Source organism: Neomonachus schauinslandi, chromosome 3 (genome assembly GCF_002201575.2).
Source record: "Neomonachus schauinslandi chromosome 3, ASM220157v2, whole genome shotgun sequence".
Lineage (NCBI taxonomy): Eukaryota > Metazoa > Chordata > Mammalia > Carnivora > Phocidae > Neomonachus > Neomonachus schauinslandi.
In genome coordinates, this window is record NC_058405.1 from 158,387,279 (window position 1) to 158,406,014 (window position 18,736).

The 18,736-nt window shown below is 41.4% G+C and overlaps 1 protein-coding gene across 3 annotated transcripts in view; it reads left to right on the forward strand.

Moving 5' to 3' along the window:
- Positions 1-18,736, forward strand: part of SPATS2L (spermatogenesis associated serine rich 2 like) — a 163,422-nt gene that overhangs the window by 98,961 nt on the left and 45,725 nt on the right. For all 3 annotated transcript variants that reach the window (XM_021702865.1, XM_021702863.1, XM_021702864.1), the window contains 3 exons: positions 4,655-4,763; positions 7,928-7,977; positions 10,563-10,812. In XM_021702865.1, the coding sequence (XP_021558540.1) occupies positions 4,655-4,763; positions 7,928-7,977; positions 10,563-10,812 (409 nt within the window). The remainder of the gene's footprint in view (positions 1-4,654; positions 4,764-7,927; positions 7,978-10,562; positions 10,813-18,736) is intronic.

Genomic DNA, 18,736 nt, shown 5'->3' on the forward strand with positions numbered 1-18,736 from the left:
TTTTAGGAAGTGCAGTCTGGCAGTAGCCTAGCAATGAATTTGCAGGGGAGACGCTGGAAGCCGAGGGAGCAGTTATTTCATGTTTATTGGAGAATACTGGGTCTTTACTGATCACACAGCTGTGTAGGTGGATTGGAAAGCTTGGTCAGAGCACCATTTTTGAAACTCAGACATAGTCTAAGTGACTCATCAGTAAGCCAAGAAGAATTTGTAAGGAGTCATCACAGACAGGCTCACAAAATGCACACTGTGAACGAGGAAATCCGCTAACAGCTCTTAAACCAGACAACTCAAGTCGCGGGGAGGCAGGTTAATGTGGGAAACTGAAACCAAACAGCGTCTGTGAAAGCCACCCGGCCCCGCCGCCTGCAGCCGGCGGACCGCCAGCAGGGCGGGCCTGAGGCAGAACGGGGCCGAGCCTGCCGAGCCAGATAGAAAGCCCCAGAGAGCGGAAGGCACGAGATTGAAACGCTGAAGGTGAAATCAAAACAACTTTTCAGGTGCAAAAGGCAGATTTCCCAATTGCAAATTGAATTTGCCAAAGCAGATTTAAATTAGTAGAAGCACAACGAGGGAACAGTGATTCGAGAAAGGTAAAGCAGTTGCTAAACGAACCGCGGCCGACCTCGGGGTCCCGCTCGTCACCGGACAGCCTGCGCCGCCGCCTGGCCCGCCCCTCCCGGACCGCGCTGCCGGCGGCGGCAGAGCCCCGGGGGGACGCAGTCGGTGCGGCTTCCAACAGGGGCCTTTGGGGGCGGGGCGGGGCGGGGGGGGGGGGGCGGGAAGCTGCAGCCGCAGGCTCACCAGCTTGGGCTGTGGCGGTGAAGCAGAGGCTGCCTGTCTGCGGCCGCGCCAGAAACAGTCTCTGCAAAACACTCACTGCGGGCGTGAATTTTATGAGATCCCGGTATGCAAACCACCATTAGTCACGCATTGATTGATCCGCGCCTCCAGGAGCTTCAGTTCCAAACGCAGACGAGGTGGCCTTTCAGGACAACCTCGCTCTCACCCCGCCTGTGTCATCCACTCCTTATTTTTAAAGCTACTTCATAAATGAGGTCTTTTTTAGATTTAAATGCGTGGACCCCTTCTAACTCTCCTGCATCGCGAAGATTGACACCGTGAGGTTCCTGTATTTTTATGGGCACACACGGGCACACCGGATTTCTCCATCTTTCTCAAAGACGTTTTCATTGGAAAACAGATGTAGTGAATTTATAAATAGGAAGGTGGGAAAACAGTACTACTCTCTTCACATTAGCCAAGCCCTGTGATTAAAGCGAACACAGAGCTTGGCCCAGAAATTCACTAGAATTCAGCATCACTGTGGAATATCTAGGGGTAGGCAGAAATTCTTTTTTTCTTTTCTTTTTTCTGATTTCTTTAAAACGGGACGTTCCTGTCTTAAGTATCTTCCTCTGAGAATTGTATGCAATATTCATAGTTAGATTTGATATCAGAACTCAGTTATTGGCAATTTTCTTAGGATATGTTTAGAGCTAGGATATATAAAATGACAAGGATAGATGTTTTCTATATCTGACTGTGATTGTATTTTTTTTCCTTTTAAAGAGGAATAGGCAGGAGTTGTATAAATGTCTACAAAGGCAGTGTCTCCATAAGCTGTGGTTTGTATATTATATTTTACCTTAATATAATAAAATATGTTTTGCAGAGGAGAGACTGGAGGCAGGGACAACAGTTATTTTAAGTTTATTCCATAATTCTGGGTCTTTACTGATCACACAATTGTGCAGGTAGATTGAAAACTTTGGTCTAATGTAATTATAATGCAGTTAATGTAATTAATAACTAATCATTGCATTATATAGAAGGGTATCGCTGATATAGTAATAATAATGATAATTATTAAGAAATTTTATATAATACTAACCAACCTTGAAATGCTAGAATTTTATTTAAAAGAACTACAGGGGTGCCTGGGTGACTCAGTCGGTTAAGCATCAGACTCTTGGCTTCAGCTCAGGTCATGATCTCAGGGTCCTGAGACTGAGCCCCACCCATGTCAGGCCCCACACTCATTGTGGAGCCTGCTTAAGACTCTCTGTCCCTCTGCCAAATAAATAAGTCTTTTTAAAAAATAAAAAATAAATAAAAGAACTACATTAGAAGGGTAACATGTAATGTTTATACATAACTCCAGTGGACTAGTAACTACTAGGCCAATTGTATCTGTTGTTGGACACACACTGTTAATGACTTTCCTGGGCTGGATGAAGGTGTTTTTGTTCTTGTTTTTCTCTCGGTTTCTCTTTAAAAAAGAGAGAGAGAAATGGGGAGATATTGGTCAAAGAGTACAAACTTCCAGTTATATGAGAATAAGTTGTGCGGATCTAAGGTACAACATGGTGATTATAGCTAATAATGCTGTATAACATGCTTGGAAGTTGTTGAGAGTAGATCTTAAATGTCCTCACCACAAAAATGAAATGGTAATTATGTGATGGAATAGCGGTATTAGCTAATGCTGTGGTGCTAATCATTTCTCAGTCTATAAATTATCAAATCAACGCACTGTATACCTTAACTTACACAATAATAGAGATAGATAGAGTGAGAAAGCTATTTTTCTAACCCGATGAATGAGTAAGAAAGGACAACTTCAAGGGATGCCCACAAGACCTAAATCCTATGCATGGCCTTGTAGGCCCTGCATGATGTAGGCCCTGCCCACGACTGGCCTCATCTTGTTTTATAAAAGCCTCAGCCGCTGCCTCCCTCCATCCTCCCCTCCAGCTACTCCTTCCTTATCTGGTCCTCACTCCTCAGTCATGCTGTTCCCTCTACCTAAAATGCTTTTCCCCTTACCTCCTACCCATCTCTTCTCACTTGTCTTCCAGATGTTAGCATACGTATGTAATGTCACGTCTCCCTGTTATACAATTGTATGGCATTCATCACAATGTATAAGTATGTATGTATTTGTGTGATCATTTGATCAATGTGTACATTCCTCTTTAGTCTATAAGTTCCAGGAAGTTTGGTGCCTTGTCACACAGTAGGCATGCAAAAAAATATTCACTGATTGGATTTTTAAAGAGGGAAAGGAGAAAAAGTGAGAAAGAACTTGTATCTGAAGAAGTTAATTTTTTTAATGTGTAAGCTAAAAAGCTAAGAACCATAAAAGGTGAGAATAGAAAAAAAATTAAAGGCATCTTGAGTCACATACATACAAATACATATAGTGTAGGGGCGCCTGGGTGGCTCAGTCGTTAAGCGTCTGCCTTCGGCTCAGGTCATAGTCCCAGGGTCCTGGGATCGAGCCCCGCATCGGGCTCCCTGCTCCGCGGGAAGCCTGCTTCTCCCTCTCCCACTCCCCCTGCTTGTGTTCCGTCTCTCGCTGTGTCTCTCTCTGTCAAATAAATAAATAAAATCTTAAAAAAAAAAAAATACATATAGTGTATTAGAGTCCTTGGTAAAACCCACATGTTTAGCATTTATGAATGTCAAATTTCAAAAGCAGCTTTCTGATCAATAGTGTCAAACCTCTATAAGTTAGGTACTCATAGCTTGTGCTGTTTGCTCATAATTATCTAAATAGATCTTGTATACAGATCTATATGAAATAGGCTGCCTATTTTCTGACATAATTAGAAAACAGGCTATACTGCTTAACTAAATGTTCTGGTCAATAGAGTCACGTTACACATATCATACCCATATAATCCGTAGTCCATGAATTTGATTACAGTAAACTGTATGTAACTCTAAAACTCAATTAGCCATAATTGAACCATTGATGAAAACATGTAAAGATTGTGCAGCACTTTTGTGATCATCATTTTGGATACCACTTACCATTGCACCATGCAGACTCTAGAATCTATCCTGTATCAACTACAGGAATCCTCACAATAGAAAGCTGGGTGAGCTAAGTTTTGCTCAAATAAGTAGAGCATCCTGTAGTAATTCCAAGTTCTGTGGGATAGAGGTCAACTAATTTTATTAGTAAAGAATATGTGCTAAATTCGTTTAAGAAATACATATAGGTCATTAAAATTTTATTATCACCTTAACCTATTGAAATCCTCAACCCTCATATATGTATTTACTTTTACACTGTTTTAAATGTTGGTTTTCAGAAATGTGCTAAGATTGCCATTTCAAAAGTACAATGCCCCACATTTTTACTTCCCTGTAAACATTACTGGAGTTTTACAACACACTTGTGTGAGCCTTGATGACTGCTTCCACTGTGCAGATGAGAGAGGCTGAGGCATGAGGCTGTTTCTGTGAGTTTTGCACAGACAGCCCCTGAGCCCGTGGACAGGAGAGCCTGAGACAGAAAGCGATCTGTGTCTTCACTGCAAACACATCTTGTCTGCATCTGTAGTCTGGGGAGGTGGGCTGGGGGGGGCAGATCGCAAGACCAGAGTTGGCTTTTCATACTCACTACTACACTCCCCACAAGGAGCTCTTTGTGAAATGTGCACATAAATAAAAAGGGTATCGAGGTGATTACTAGGATGAATTTTTACTGCTCTGAAATGCCTGAGTCTGCTTAAGGGCAAGAAGAGAGATTAGTTGGCTTTTCAAGGCCTTTCTAAGAGTTATAGTTCTATCCAGTGAGAGTTTCACGGATGAACAATAGTTAAAGTGTTTACCTTTCTTTTTCTTTTCTTTTTCTTCATAGATCTATGCAGTTCGATCAGTTGTTCCCAACAAAAGCAATAATGAAATCGTCCTGGTGCTACAACAGTTTGATTTTAATGTCGATAAAGCAGTGCAAGCCTTCGTGGATGGTAAGTCTACAGGACCCCCAAACCTGTTAGAACTAACGATTCTATATCTTCTGTATTTTTTTCCTCTAATGCATTGAGTATCAATTAGTTCCTAATAATTTAATTCTCATAAAAATATGCTACACTTTAAAAACACATCTATGTCCTCAATAAGTGCAGAATTTGGGATTTCTTTTTCCCTCATTAAAAAAAAAAAAAAAAGATTGTAGCTAGTTTCCAAAAGATACCTGTTGTAATGATACTAATTCCATTGTCCACCCCTTTACTTGATGGTGTCCTTATTCATGGAGGGTAATGTGCTTCCTGATTTGGAAGGCCTCCTCAACTCTTCAGCCCGCATAGTTCTACGTGGCCTCATTGACCGCCATCCTTGAACTCGATGCTTACACAGTCTGAGAGGATTGGTTTATTCTTTAATATCCTTAGTTTTTTATTTTGAGATTGCCTAATTAATCAGAATATCAATTCATCTTATCTACCTCTAGAACCTTTTTGCTGTCTAAAAGAAGAATTTTCTTCAGACAACCCATTGCCAGTGATGTTATAGAATCTAAAGTGTCAGGAATATGTTTATCTTATAAACTTATATTTTCTGTAAATTATGGGGAAATTCTCCTCTTCTCTCCTATTTGAACAAGTTCCATTTATGAACAAAGATCTCATACTTGTCCTTAGTTACCATATGTCTTCCTCCCTGGTATTAGTTTCTCTGTCATAAATATGGACCAGCTAAACATAATCTGATAAATAAGGTCAGGGGAGACCTGTCAGCCCATTTCTCAGTTATATCCTGTTCATACTTTATTTGTTAGGGATGGTTTGATTTACTTATTTTCCTAGGAATAGAATAATTTTCCCAAGGTTCTGCAAGTATAATTGCATTTCAGGCAAGGTCCTGAAACCAGGCAATACTCTCACATTCTGATATCTACAATCAAGGTTTAGGGTTCTAATTGAATTTAAAAACGATTGCCATTCAAAATAGACCTGAAGGCAGACCCATAAAGAGTAACTTTCCTGTTTTTTTCTGCCTCATGTACTAGCAGATACAGAATTTTGAGTTGTGAGAAACAATAGTAGAGAATCTGATATCAATCTGATTTGCAGCATTTGGTGCAATTTGTCTCAAGAAAAAATTTTTGGAAATCTGCACATCCTGGCTCAGATAAACTCTCAAGATTCACTTGCCAATGTCACTTGCATGGAAAAAAGCTTTAGGAAAGGAAAAAAGTTATCCCCATTCCTCCCCACCCTCACTTGGATTGAAGCCCCCACATTCCCCATCATGAAAGTTTTTATTTCCAAGTGACCCTGATGAAATGCACAGATGCCCAGGAACTGAAAGACTGTCATCAAATCCATCTGTATTTAAGTAACGTACCTTGCTTGTCCTTGAAATTGTCACCTTGTCAGTGTTGAGATCTCGTTAGAATAACTCACTGATTGCTGAGAAACGTATCACTTTGGTTGGGGACCAATTGGAAAACTTGTTTAAAAACCACTGAGATTCAAAAATATTTGTTAGGAATCACTTATGAGGCATATTAAAAGCACTATTTCTGAGTGGCTTCAAAAGCTCCGAGCAGTTTCAGTATAATTAAAATTTAGTAATAACAGTTTCAAAATTCACTGTGAACATGAATATTTCTCCTTCAGAATTACTCTCTAAAAGCTCATTGTCCAAATTGCAAACAGAATTTATGTCAAAATATGAAAATTAGAGGAATAATTGAATATCGCACTTAAAGCAGTAAGCAACTCACCTTTCTCTGATTAAAAAGAACAGTACTTGACACTTCCTTAAAATTTAATTTTTTTTGGAAAACTGAAGTTTGGCTGTAAGTAAGAACTACCCTAATGATTATTAGCCTGGATTGACTAACCAAGGAGCCTAATAAAAGTGACTTCTTAAAGTTCTTCAAAAGGAAAATACGGTGAAACATTAATTCTCTGGGCAAATGAGAGAGAGACCAGCTCAGTTAATAAAAAGTCTGAATTATAACTTACTTTTAAGTGCAGTCTTATTATTTCAAGTACATGTAACTCAGAAAGCCTAAGAGGGGCATTGAATTGGAAACTTTGAATAGATAGGAATAATTAGCCTGTCTAAACATTAGTCAAAGCAATATGGCCTTCTCCTTATCTAACAGTGACAGTGGACTCAATAATTGGGACCCTACTAATTTGAAATTTGTTATAAAGACCAGCCTGAAGTTTATCTTCGTTTAGCCAACACACTCATTGTAGAGAACTATTAGTATAATGAGATTGTATGAGAAGGCTTAAAATTGTTAAAAGAATACATTTAAGAGCTACTCTTTTAGAAGTACTTATTTGTATGAAAACAACCCATGTACTCATTACCAATAACTTACTGTTGAAATGATGACCCACCCAGTTGGAATGAACGGAGAACTTTGTTAGACCACATGGAGACAGTTACCGTAGCTGATCAGCGGTAAACATGTCTTTTAAAATATTTTACAGCTTAATCAGATTAGGCTTTTCCTCTCTGAGCCTGTGCATGGCCACATACGTATGTGAACAGCATTGAGAAAACCTGGGATCAACTTGTCATCCGACGAACTTTTTTTTGTTTCCTAGTGGAAGCCTTCCTTCCGAAGAGCCCATCCCATCCCTTTGTGAGGTGACAGCAAAACCAACATCAGATAATCTGTCGTCCTTATCACGTTGCAAGCTGTGAATATAGTGAGTGGAAGGCAGGGAAAGAGCAGGAATGGGCACACAGAAAGCTTTGATTCACTTGGTTAATAATATTCAAAATCCCATGTTTGGTCTGGAAGATTACAGGTATTTTGATTCATATATCAAACAGAACAATTTTAATTCCACCTATGCCAACGCAGCTAACAGAACATTCTCAAGATATATTTCATTTTCTGTAAGACAACATAGTGATAAAAAGGTAAGCTTCATGTAGTGGGGCTTTAATACTTTGATAAAACCAAGATCATGCAGTGAATTAAATGAAAATCTGGAAATAAAAAATGAAACTGGCATTTTTATTAAGGTAGGATGTATCAAAACAAATGAAAAAGCAAAAAAAAAAAAAAAAATCGCTGCCAGGATGGAAAGGCAGCGATAAATTCTGTGTGGTGTTTTATTACATGAATACGTGTTGAAGATTCTTTGTCTTTGTCTAGGCAGTGCAGTCCAAGTTCTAAAAGAATGGAATATGACGGGGAAAAAGAAGGTAAGATGAATATCGATTGTAAATTAATAACATCTCCAATCAAAACCTTCATGATTGTTACCATTTAAACAAGGTTGCCAATTTTATGCTTCTTCCATATATGTTGATATGTATACACGGAGGGCTTGCAAATTCAAGGCTCTCTTCAATTACCAGCCAGCCTTACTACTAATGCCCTTGTTTTCTGTTCGACTGTTTTGAACCACCAGGTGTGCCTTAGAAGTCCCTGAGTTTTTCTTTTTTCAAGTATTAAGGGGAGCCCAGCCGGGGAATTCAAAGGATTCAAGACATTAACTTGCCTGAACATATTCTGTAGCACAAAGGAAAAAATTAGGGAGTGTTTTAGAGATACTTGAAAAGCTCTAAATATATTTTCGCATGTTCTTCCAACTGAAAGAATCTGTCCAAGGCTGCCCTGAGATACATTTTTTTTTTTTTTTTTTTTGCCGAGTTCTACATTCGATCTTTAACAAAGGAAGAAGAAAAGAAAAGAAAATACCTTAAAGTCATAGTAAGTCAGGGACCTGTTTTTCCTTCTTGACAATCCTGGCAAACCGCTCTTTGAGAACAGAGAGAAGGAGATTTGACTCTGCCCGATTCGAATCATTTGCTTTCTTGGCCAGTCACAAGGAGTTGGGCTTCTGGGCGCACGTGAGGTGTGCCTGTGAACCCTGTGGCCTTCTGTGTCCAGCCTGTGCCTGCCTGATCTTGTGAGCATCTGTAGAGCGCACTAGCTCCAACAAGGGGCACCACCTTTGTTCGCCGCCTGCAACCTGTTTGATGACTGTCACAAAAAGTCTGATTCTCCTTTCAAAGTAACTGCTCCACCCATCCCCATTATTTCCCAGCCGGGCCTTGTGTTCTGGGCATCCCACAATATGATAGGCCAGTCCCGCCTTCCCCACCGAAGGAAGATCACAGGCCTGCCAAACAGGTTTTAAGCAAACAGAAAGCGGCATCACTTTCATAAAATCCTGAGATGACTGAAATTACCCTTCCTCTTTCTTTTGCACCCGAATTTCATGGGAATAGGAAAAATTACAAAATTTTTTTTTTTTTTTTTTTACCGTTGTGAGTCACCCTCTTTGACAATCTCTGCTTAGCTCAACTCGTGGCTTCCCTGACGTCTGTGCCAGATGAAGATGATTCGCAGGTGATGGAAAGGCAATATTTACACGTCCGTGGAAAAATTTCAGATGTGTGATTTGGTTATCAAGTTTCTCTGATGTGAGTAAAGGATCAGACAGCAGCTGTGGACCCAACTCGCTACTGAGTCCCCATCTTAGAGGTTCATTGAGAAAATGGTCTCCCCAGCCCAGCAGACACAGAGCCTGTGTGGGAATCTGGGCCGTCAGCCCTTCCCTTCGCCCTGTGAATGGCTTCTCTCAGCTCAAGGAGCACTCCTCCAGGGAGTGATTGTGGTTTCAAAAGGGAAGAAAGGGAGTGGGGAGGAGAATTAAGAGAAAACAGTTTCCTTTTACTGTTTTTTTCTTTTCAAACGTGTTGGAAAACAAAGCCAGGCTGATGTTCAGCGGGAACTCCCTGCTGCAGTGGGTGGGACAGGGTCTGGGCTGATGGGTCAGGCCTGCACCATCCTGAATGTTAACTACACGGAGCACCCTGTGGGTACAGAACCAAAGTCAAGGAAATCATACAACATAATTGGGAACATCTTAATTTCCTATATATTATTATGTATTGACCACTAGGGCACTGTAGGAGAGGTACAGTAAAACCCTGGCCAAATTGTGATCATCGGAGTCCAAAAAAATTTTAATGGTCTAAAATGCAGGGTTGTGCTACTTCCAAGTGAATGAAGTGAAGCCTGGTAATGCTGTTTGACCAGCAGCTGAGAGATCCAGGATTTCAGCTGCACAGTCCAAATCCAGGGGCGCCCACATCAGTTTGGCGTGACTTTGTAGCAGTAGTGTCCTCCAGCTGATGTATTCCCGGGGATGATTATGTGTCCTGTGGCTGCCTTGCGCTCCGCGCGCAGAGGCAGCGATCCCAGGAATCTCCTGGTGGATCGGTGCCTATCTCAGATACCCATCCTCGACTTTGGGACCTGCCTTCTACTTCCTCATTTTGCAAGGCCTTGTGGCCTTTCTCGTACTGATTCTCCTACTCAAGCTCCTGTCCTCCCTCAGAGGATCAGAACCCTAGAGTCCTCCTTGCCTCCCCCCGGCGCCACCCCCACCATCACCTCTTTAAGAAACGTGAGCTCTTCTCCAGTGGCACAATATCTGAATTCAAGTTCTTTCAAAGCAGTTCTCACAAGACTATATATTACCCTTCATACATGTAGGGCTTCAATTTGCTCAAATAATACTTCAGCTTTTAAGCCATTCCCTGCTGTTCTTCCCTTTTAAGGGAAATTCTTTTGTTTACTGTGTTCATGAGGTAAAAGTTTACACAACTTACTGTGAGAAAAAAGATACTTACATGTGGGTGGTCAATAAAGATGTAGGTGTTTTGCCCCAGAAAACAAGTAAGATAACACACTTTATCTTGATCTCTCAGGTTCATCTTCTATCTCAAGGGCCTGAGCTGAATAATGTTAACTTCTCATTTGTTTCTCATTCTAGAACAACAAAAGAAAAAGAAGCAAGTCCAAGCAGCATCAAGGCAACAAAGATGCTAAGGACAAGGCAGAGAGGCCCGAAGCAGGGCCCTTGCAGCCGCCACCACCACCCCAGATAGAAAACGGCCACGTGAACGGCTGTGAGAAAGACAGCTCGTCCACAGATTCTGCCAGCGAAAAGCCGGCCCTTATCCCTCGGGAGAAAAAAATCTCGATACTCGAGGAACCTGCGAAGGCACTCCGTGGGGTCACAGGTCAGTAATTCTTATATAAAGTTGCTTAGGAAGACATAGAAGAGAAGGAGGCAGAAGGGAACCCACGGAGACGGTGGCGGCCGCTACTGATACTGTTGGAAGAGAAAGGTCTTCCTTCCAACAAGGACTCAAACATCTTCCCACAGGAACAGGGTCGGGGGGATGTTACGGGGCAGAAGGAGAAAGCTCAGCATAGCCCTGCACTAAGAAGATAATTTTGTCCAAAGAACATAGTTCTAGTCTGTATTAGGATCATCAGGGAAACAGAAATCCCGGTTAAAAGAAATTTTCTTTCAAGACACCTTTGCTGGGATAAGGGAGGAATAATTAGTGGTAACAGCAAATGTTATTAAAGGGTAGATCAGATTATTTAAACTCCTGGTATTTTGTATTATGTGACAGAACATAATCTTCCAGGGTGTTAGCATCTGGAATGTTAATTATTTGTACTATAGCTATATCTTAACCTACAAAAGGCTACTTTTTAATCAAATTGTATGACCTTGGGTGCATCATTTCATCTCTAGTGTCCCATTTCCTTTCTGTAAAATAAGAAAACTGTACCAGAATGTACTAGACAGTGGTCTCAACACTATCTAAGCGAATGCTCCACTTTTATGACAAATCCTAAAATAAAAATCAGAGAAAATATAGTCTATCTAGAAACAGAATTTCAGTAAAGCAAAAAATATAAGAAATCTGGAACAACTAAACTAGAAAACCTTATAAAATGGTCAGATATTCACACCCACTTAAAATGAATCACTTTGCACTTAAAAGAAAACAATGGTCAACAGGACATTGTGGACACTGTTTTTTTTTTATATATTTGATGTGTGAAGCAAGAAAGAAATAAGCCTGTTTGTATATAGACCTAGAATCACTCTGAAAGCGGCTACCACAAATGCAGGCTGATGCAGGGACACTGGTTGTCAAGTCAGATACCATGACCGCACGAGTCATTGACTGTGCAGTTTTCCAAATGCTGCAAAGCTTTTGGTCAGTTCTGAACACCATGAAGTACAGTCTTTTCTTAATTCACCCCGTATTAAATCCTGGAACTCCAAGGAGAATTGTACAAAAAATACTTTGTGTTTATATGTAAAGCATCCAAGAGGACCTGAGAAAGTTCAGGACACAGGGTCATTCTTTGTTGTGCAGGATTCCTGTGATTTTAAGTCACCTAACTATGGGTGTAGGCCTCTCCACCCCACACACAAATTTTTAACAAATGCCTCCTAATTCAAAATGCCTGGCAGATCCCCTAGCGAGGACCACACCACCCAGTAATTCCTGCAGTCCTTCTTTTAGTTATAAAATCCCGCCCTGATCGACTCAGTGACTCTCTAAGCTCCTCTTACATGCTAACCACTGTGCTGTTAAAGCCACAGTAAATTCACAGAAGGATATGGTATGGTTGAGGCCCTGCAGGAATCGCTTTCTGTTATTCTCGACGAGAAGGCTGAGTTTACAGTTTGGGGAAGAGAGGTGCTACATCCATGAGTGATCCAGGGAGGGTTCATGGGAGTCACGGTAATTGAAGGACCCCATAGCCTTGAGGCAGTAGAAGGGATTTGGAGGGTTAAAAAGAAGTAGAAAGGACCGGACTCCACAACCTCGTGTACTGCAAGTCTGCAGCCTGTGAGGCAACGCTGTCCTCTGATCAGTCAAAAATGAGCAAGAGGGGCCCTGCCTAGGAAGAATTCAGCCCGGCAGAAGAGACAAATGCAAACAGACCATCTCATGGTGACGTGTACCAAACCAGGGCTCCAGTGGGGAAGCGTTAAATAACTCACATGCTGTACAACACGCTAGTAAGTTTTTAGCTTGCTCACCAAGCACTGATTTTCTTCCACAAACACATTACCTACCAACTCAACTGGTAGTGAGCACGGTAATTCACATGACCCCTAGTGCACAGTGCTTCCTCAAAACCAAACAGACAAACAACAGAAAGAGCTTATTTCCATTTAGAATCTAAATTTCCCAGGATTTTTTAAATTCAATTTTTACCATGCCTACAATTTTGAGAATATTTTGATTTATAGTAAGGGCAGGAGAAAAAAATTAAATAATCGAGTGGCAGATTCCCAACCTTGCTTGTTACTGCATTCACATGAATTACTTTCAAAATCTAATTACTCAAGTTGCCGTTTTGATATCAATCATAGACTAAAAGCCTAGCACGTATATTCATTCATTTACTTATAATTTATACCTTCTTTCTAAAACAATTTCGGTAACTCTATCAAGTATATGACGTTAGAACAAATTCAATATTGAAGCGCTTCACTTCACAGTGGCTAGCTGCCTTGAAAGTTAAGTACCCACTAGAGGAGTTCTCTGTACAAGGAGGCTTTTGTCAGTTCTACCATGAAACTTTCTGTGAAGCCTCCTTTATTGCACAAAGAGCCATCCCAGGATCCTTTTGGTTTTGTTACGTTCAGCACGAAGGCATTGAAGTACGTCGGTATTATTTGTGAATGTTGCTGGTTCGGTACAAATCCATGCCTCACATCAATTTTCCTGTTAAAGAATAAATGATGATATGGAAGGTCATTAGATATTTTTGCAAAAGGAAGGGAGTCCTCCTGGTTGACCATTAACTTCATCAGCGGCTCACGTGTTATGATCATACATTTAAAAATGAGTTTGTAACTAGTTAGGTTTTCCTTCCGGAAGATAGTGAAAATTTACCAGGAAGGTGATGCCCAAACTGAGAAATGGCTTTGAAATGCCTGTCTGATCCATTGGCAGTCCCGAGGCCTCTAACAGCTATTTCACAGATGAGTGTTAGGTCTTGGACATCCTGCACCCCATTTTGAGCAGAGCCGTGGAACTGGAAAGCATGGCATTGATCCTTTAACCCCATCCCCTCACTGAATTGCTGAGGAAGCCAAAGCATGCCCGCACCCCGGGTTGAGAGGACAAGAAGAGAACCCACACACCCCTGGGGTAACTCTTACCACTTTGCCAAAGCCTGACTCAGATCTGTGCAATTTAATGCATGCATTGGAGAGTTGCTGCTGAAACCATGGGCTCCCTGACTCCTAAAAGATGTATAATTGAAAAATTAGGAAAAAGGAATCATAACAAAGCCATATAATGATATTCTGTACTTGAGTGAGTTCGAAGTATGAGCGTAAAAGAAATCTCCAGTCTGCTTGCAGTGGAGCATTTATCAATCTTTCCAATAATGAAACTGGCTCAAGGAAGCTTGCCCCGAATGCCCAGCTGGGCAGCAGGCTGTGAACATGTGCAACGTGTGTTTTATCTTTTTATAACACCTTGACATTCAAGATCTCTCTTTTTAAAAAGTTTTAAACAGAATCATTTTCTGGTAGGGGAGAAGTTAGCTTCAAGATATATGCAGGTGGTTCAGGGGTGTTAGTGTGACTTCCTACATGAAAACTCACCACCAAAAGCATCATCGTTTCAGGCTGTAAATATAGCACTGTCGAGTGGGACAATGCTGCCTGTCAGCCCGGAGCTTAGAAGTTTGGGAGTTTGATTTAAACTTAGTACAAAATTACTCCTTTAAGCCATGGAGTAGTTTTTTCTGTATTTCAGAATTTTTAATAACAGCTCAAATTAGATCTTTTACATAATCCAATCAAGATCATTCTGCATCCAAGTACAAAGTCAGACAAGGAGTAGATTAAGATTTATTTTTACCAAAAGTAATGCCACGGATCATGTTTAATCCTGAGGCCCATCTAAATGTCTAAAGCACATTATGACTTTAGGGTTCAACTTTCCTAAGTATTCTTCCTGCTCTACTTTTCCTAAGGCTCCGATTGCTGAAATATTTAGGTGTTTATCACAGTGTAGGCCCAAACAGGAATTCAGATTTCTGTGTTGTCTTCTTCCCACTGGACACAATTCCCATTGAATAGGAAAGGAGCAGGATTATGGGCTACCAACTGGCTCCATTGAGATAAACCTTGGGGCGGGGCTTTCGTCATCTACAGCTCCTCTTGCTAGCCGGCAGGCTTCCTTTATGTCCCCTCATCTGGTGAAGCATCCTGGGAAGCCAGCTCTTCTGTTACTTGTTACCTGTCTCAAACAGAAGGCTCCATGCTGTGTTCACTGACCTCCACAAACCAGACTTCACGATCTGCTCTGTATCATAGAACAGGAACACCCCGTCATTTTGCCTTGACAATACGGATTCTCTGTTTTGGCATGGGCCTGGCACAGAACTGCTTCTCATTCCGCTTCTCATTCTCAGAGTGAACTGAACCAAATGTGAGAGAAAGGGTCCTGTTATTTTAGAATGTTGGCTGCTTGTCTCTCATTTGTGCTGATTGTTAAACACACACACACACACACATACACACACACACCTCACCAGACTATTTCACAGTATTTTTATGATGTGAGGTTCCCTATAGGATTTCCAAACAGATTTTTTTTATGCTGCTGTTGGTCCTAGCCTCAAGATTATCTCCCCTGCTTCTCTAAGCCCTATATTGGACCAGAGGATTAGAAAAGATCAAAAAGATGAAAGCAGCTTGCCTAGAACTTTAATAGTAAAGCCAAATGTGTATATTCTGGGATTTCAGCAGTACCAGCTCTCAAATGGAAGCAATATAATATTGTAGTAAAGAACCAGGCTTTAGCATTAGGGATGTTTGGATTCAAGTCTTGGCCTCGTCACTTACTAGGGTGTGTGACCCTGGACAAGTTAACCACTCTGCGTTTCAGTGTCCTCACCTGCAAAATAGAAAATATAACTCCACTTTACAAGACCGTGGTAAGCAGTAAGTGATTAGCACACATCTGGCGCGGAGTAAACCCTCAAATCATTTATCTACTTAGTGAACATTTTTAAGCATCCTGACACATGCCAGGAATTCTTCTAGAGGAAGTAAACAAGGCAACACAGTCTCTGCCCTCATGGAGTTTGTGTACGTTTTTGAAGGTGAGAGGAGATACAAAATCGACCAGAACAGAACCAAGTTACCAAGAGAATTCTGGATTATAATAAATGTTGTGAAGACCGTGAGTAGGAGAGAGACCAGGGCAGGGAGGGAGGGTGTGCACAGCGGCACGAGATAAGGCCGCAGTGTTGGGTGAGTGACTGAAGAGGAGACGCTGGGGCCGAGACCCAGATGCCCCGAAGCAGGGTCTCACACGCCAGTTTGCAGTGGCCTGAGCAGCCCATGTTTTATTTAAACCTTAATTAAGGACTTGAGCTGAAACCCTTGCAGAGTTGTAACCATAGGTTTTTACTATTTTTTTAAATTAAAGATACCACACTTTTTTAATCTCTACAGCTGATCTTATTTTGTACTGTTATAAGAACATGCGTTTTGGAAGTTTACATTTTAAAGCACGTTTATCGTGATTATCACTCCTCCTTAATTATCATTTTAGCGTCTGAATACTTAGCGTCAGCTCCTGTGTCTAGTTGTGTGTTGTTCAGTCTCCCCCTCAGCTCCCAGTGTCTGAACTGCTCAGGTAGCTAGGGGAGGCCTGCGAGTGCAGCTTCCATGACTGGGGACTCTGCTTCCTTTCTCTGGGTAATGATAAAGCAGAAAGAGACAGAGACACACACAGGACGTAGTGACACCCGGGCACAGGAAATGCAGAACCCCTGGGGTATTTTTCTGTCACCTGGGTAGAGTGAAATCCAGAGCTGTCTCCGTTCTCCTTCTCATTTGAAAGAGACTTTTGCTGCAAGCCTGCAGCAGAAACACAAAACTACTCATCTCTGAAGAGCTGATACCTTTGTAACTTCCCACCCGTACCTTGTTAGGTGATTTCCGTTACAGACAGACTTAATTAAATGGAATGCACTCCTTGCAAAGAACAAAAGACCTTCCAAAAAAAATATTTTTAAAATTTTTGAACAAAGATTTAAACGGCTCTATCAAAATGCAGTGAGAATTGAGACTGTTTTGTAGTGAAATAAGTCAGTGAAACAAATGAAGGGAACCTGCCCACCTGTGTCACCGACAGCTTAACTCATTGACTTTATTATCTATTCTCTTTTTTTTAAAGATTTTATTTATCTATCTGAGAGAGAGAGACAGAGAGAGCATGACAGGAGGGAGGGGCAGAGGGAGAGGGAGAAGCAGGCTCCCCGCCAAGCAGGGAGCCCGATGCAGAACTCGATCCCAGGACGCTGGGATCATGACCTGAGCCGAAGGCAGACGCTTAACCGACTGAGCTACGCAGGTACCCCTATTATCTATTATCTTTTAATATAAATAAGCCTGGAAAGGTATTAATGACATATGAGACCTTGAAAAGTCATGTAAATAAAACTAAAAGGTTTCTTTCCAATCTGAAAATTACCAGCCTTATACCCACTGAACTGATCAAGTTTCATAGGACTTGAAATAATAAAGTCCATCTGTCTTTGATAAAGAAGTTATGAAAAGGCAGAACTGACTGATACTATGTCTTTGATAAAGAAGTTATGAAAAGGCAGAACTGACTGATACTATGTCTTTGAAATAAACCTGTCTGTTTGGGTCTCTGTTTCAAAGTTACGGGTTCCTCTGACTTTGTTCATTGCCCTGTCGAGCAGCGACAGAAGAATGATGGAACATGCAAATCCAGGGGCACCATCACAGTCATGTGAAGAGTTTTCTTGGGGCTTCATCACTAGACCATTATTCTGTAACATCTGAAAGAATTATCTTTACTCACTCTCTCCATTTCTTCACCTCTGTCTCTCGCTTATCAACCTATTCATTATGGCTTACAGCCCCATCACTCCAAAGACGTTGCTCCCACTAAGTTAATCAGTGGCCTCCATGTATTGAATCTAGCAGACACTTTGCAATCCTTTGTCTTTTTTTCTTTCTGCAACTTCAGTGCTGTTGATCACTCTATCCTTAATTACTCTGTCTCTTCTTTTTGGTGCCTATGACATGACACTCTCCTGATTTTCCCTCCATCTTCATTGTTAGCCTCTGTTTCCTTTGAGGGTCACTCTTCTCTACTTGGCTGTTAATCGGAGAAGTTCGTCAAGGCTTGGTTGGTTCCAAGTCCTTTCTCATATAAAACCGTACCATCTTCTTAGATCATTTCAACCATGCCCGAGTTTTAATTATATAAGCTGGCTCACAAATTCATCTTCCCAGTCCAGGCAACTCTGTTTTCCAGGCTCTTGCTTGACATTTTCACTTTAACAGTTCAAAGTCTTCAACGACATGCTTAAAGCAAACTCATGATCTCCCTCCCAGGCTCCTCTTTCTTAAAGTGTTCATGATCCTAGTGTACTATCTATTTGATGTGCAAGCCAGAAATCTAGGCATCAGTCCTGACATCTTCCCCTCTCTCAACTCCCACATCCAATCCATCAACAAGTCCTGTCGATTTTCTTTTCCAAATATTCCTAGAATCCATCCAGTCTCACTGTGTTTCTACCTGTGCCTTCCCACCAAAGCCATCGTCCTTTCTTGCCTGTGTTGCTATAGGGGTTCACTGATTAATCTCCTAGCATTTACATTGTTCCCCTCTAAGTCATTCTGTATCCCGAAATCTTTTCAAAACCACAACTCTGAACTCTTAAGATAAAAACCAAAAGTCTCACCATGGCCTGTAGGCTCAGCATGGTCTGGCCCCTGTTCCAGTTCCAGCCTCACTGTATGACCTACTCTTTCTTGCTGTCTCTACTCCAGCCATCCTGGTCCCCTCTCAGTCCCTCATGCTGGCTGTAGGTATCAGTCAGGTTCAAGTCTGGAGACAGAACCCACATGGTTTATTTGAATGGGAGGAAAGTAATACAGAGAATAACTAAAACACTAGAAATACCAGGAGGTGGTTAATTACTAAAAGGGATCTAGACACGCAAGAGAGTAGTTACTATCTCTAGGAAGGTTGGACAATAAAGAGAGCCCTCCAATCTAACACTGAGATTCTGCTCCCATCAAAGGTATATGGCCATCAGAGGAACATGCAGCCTTAT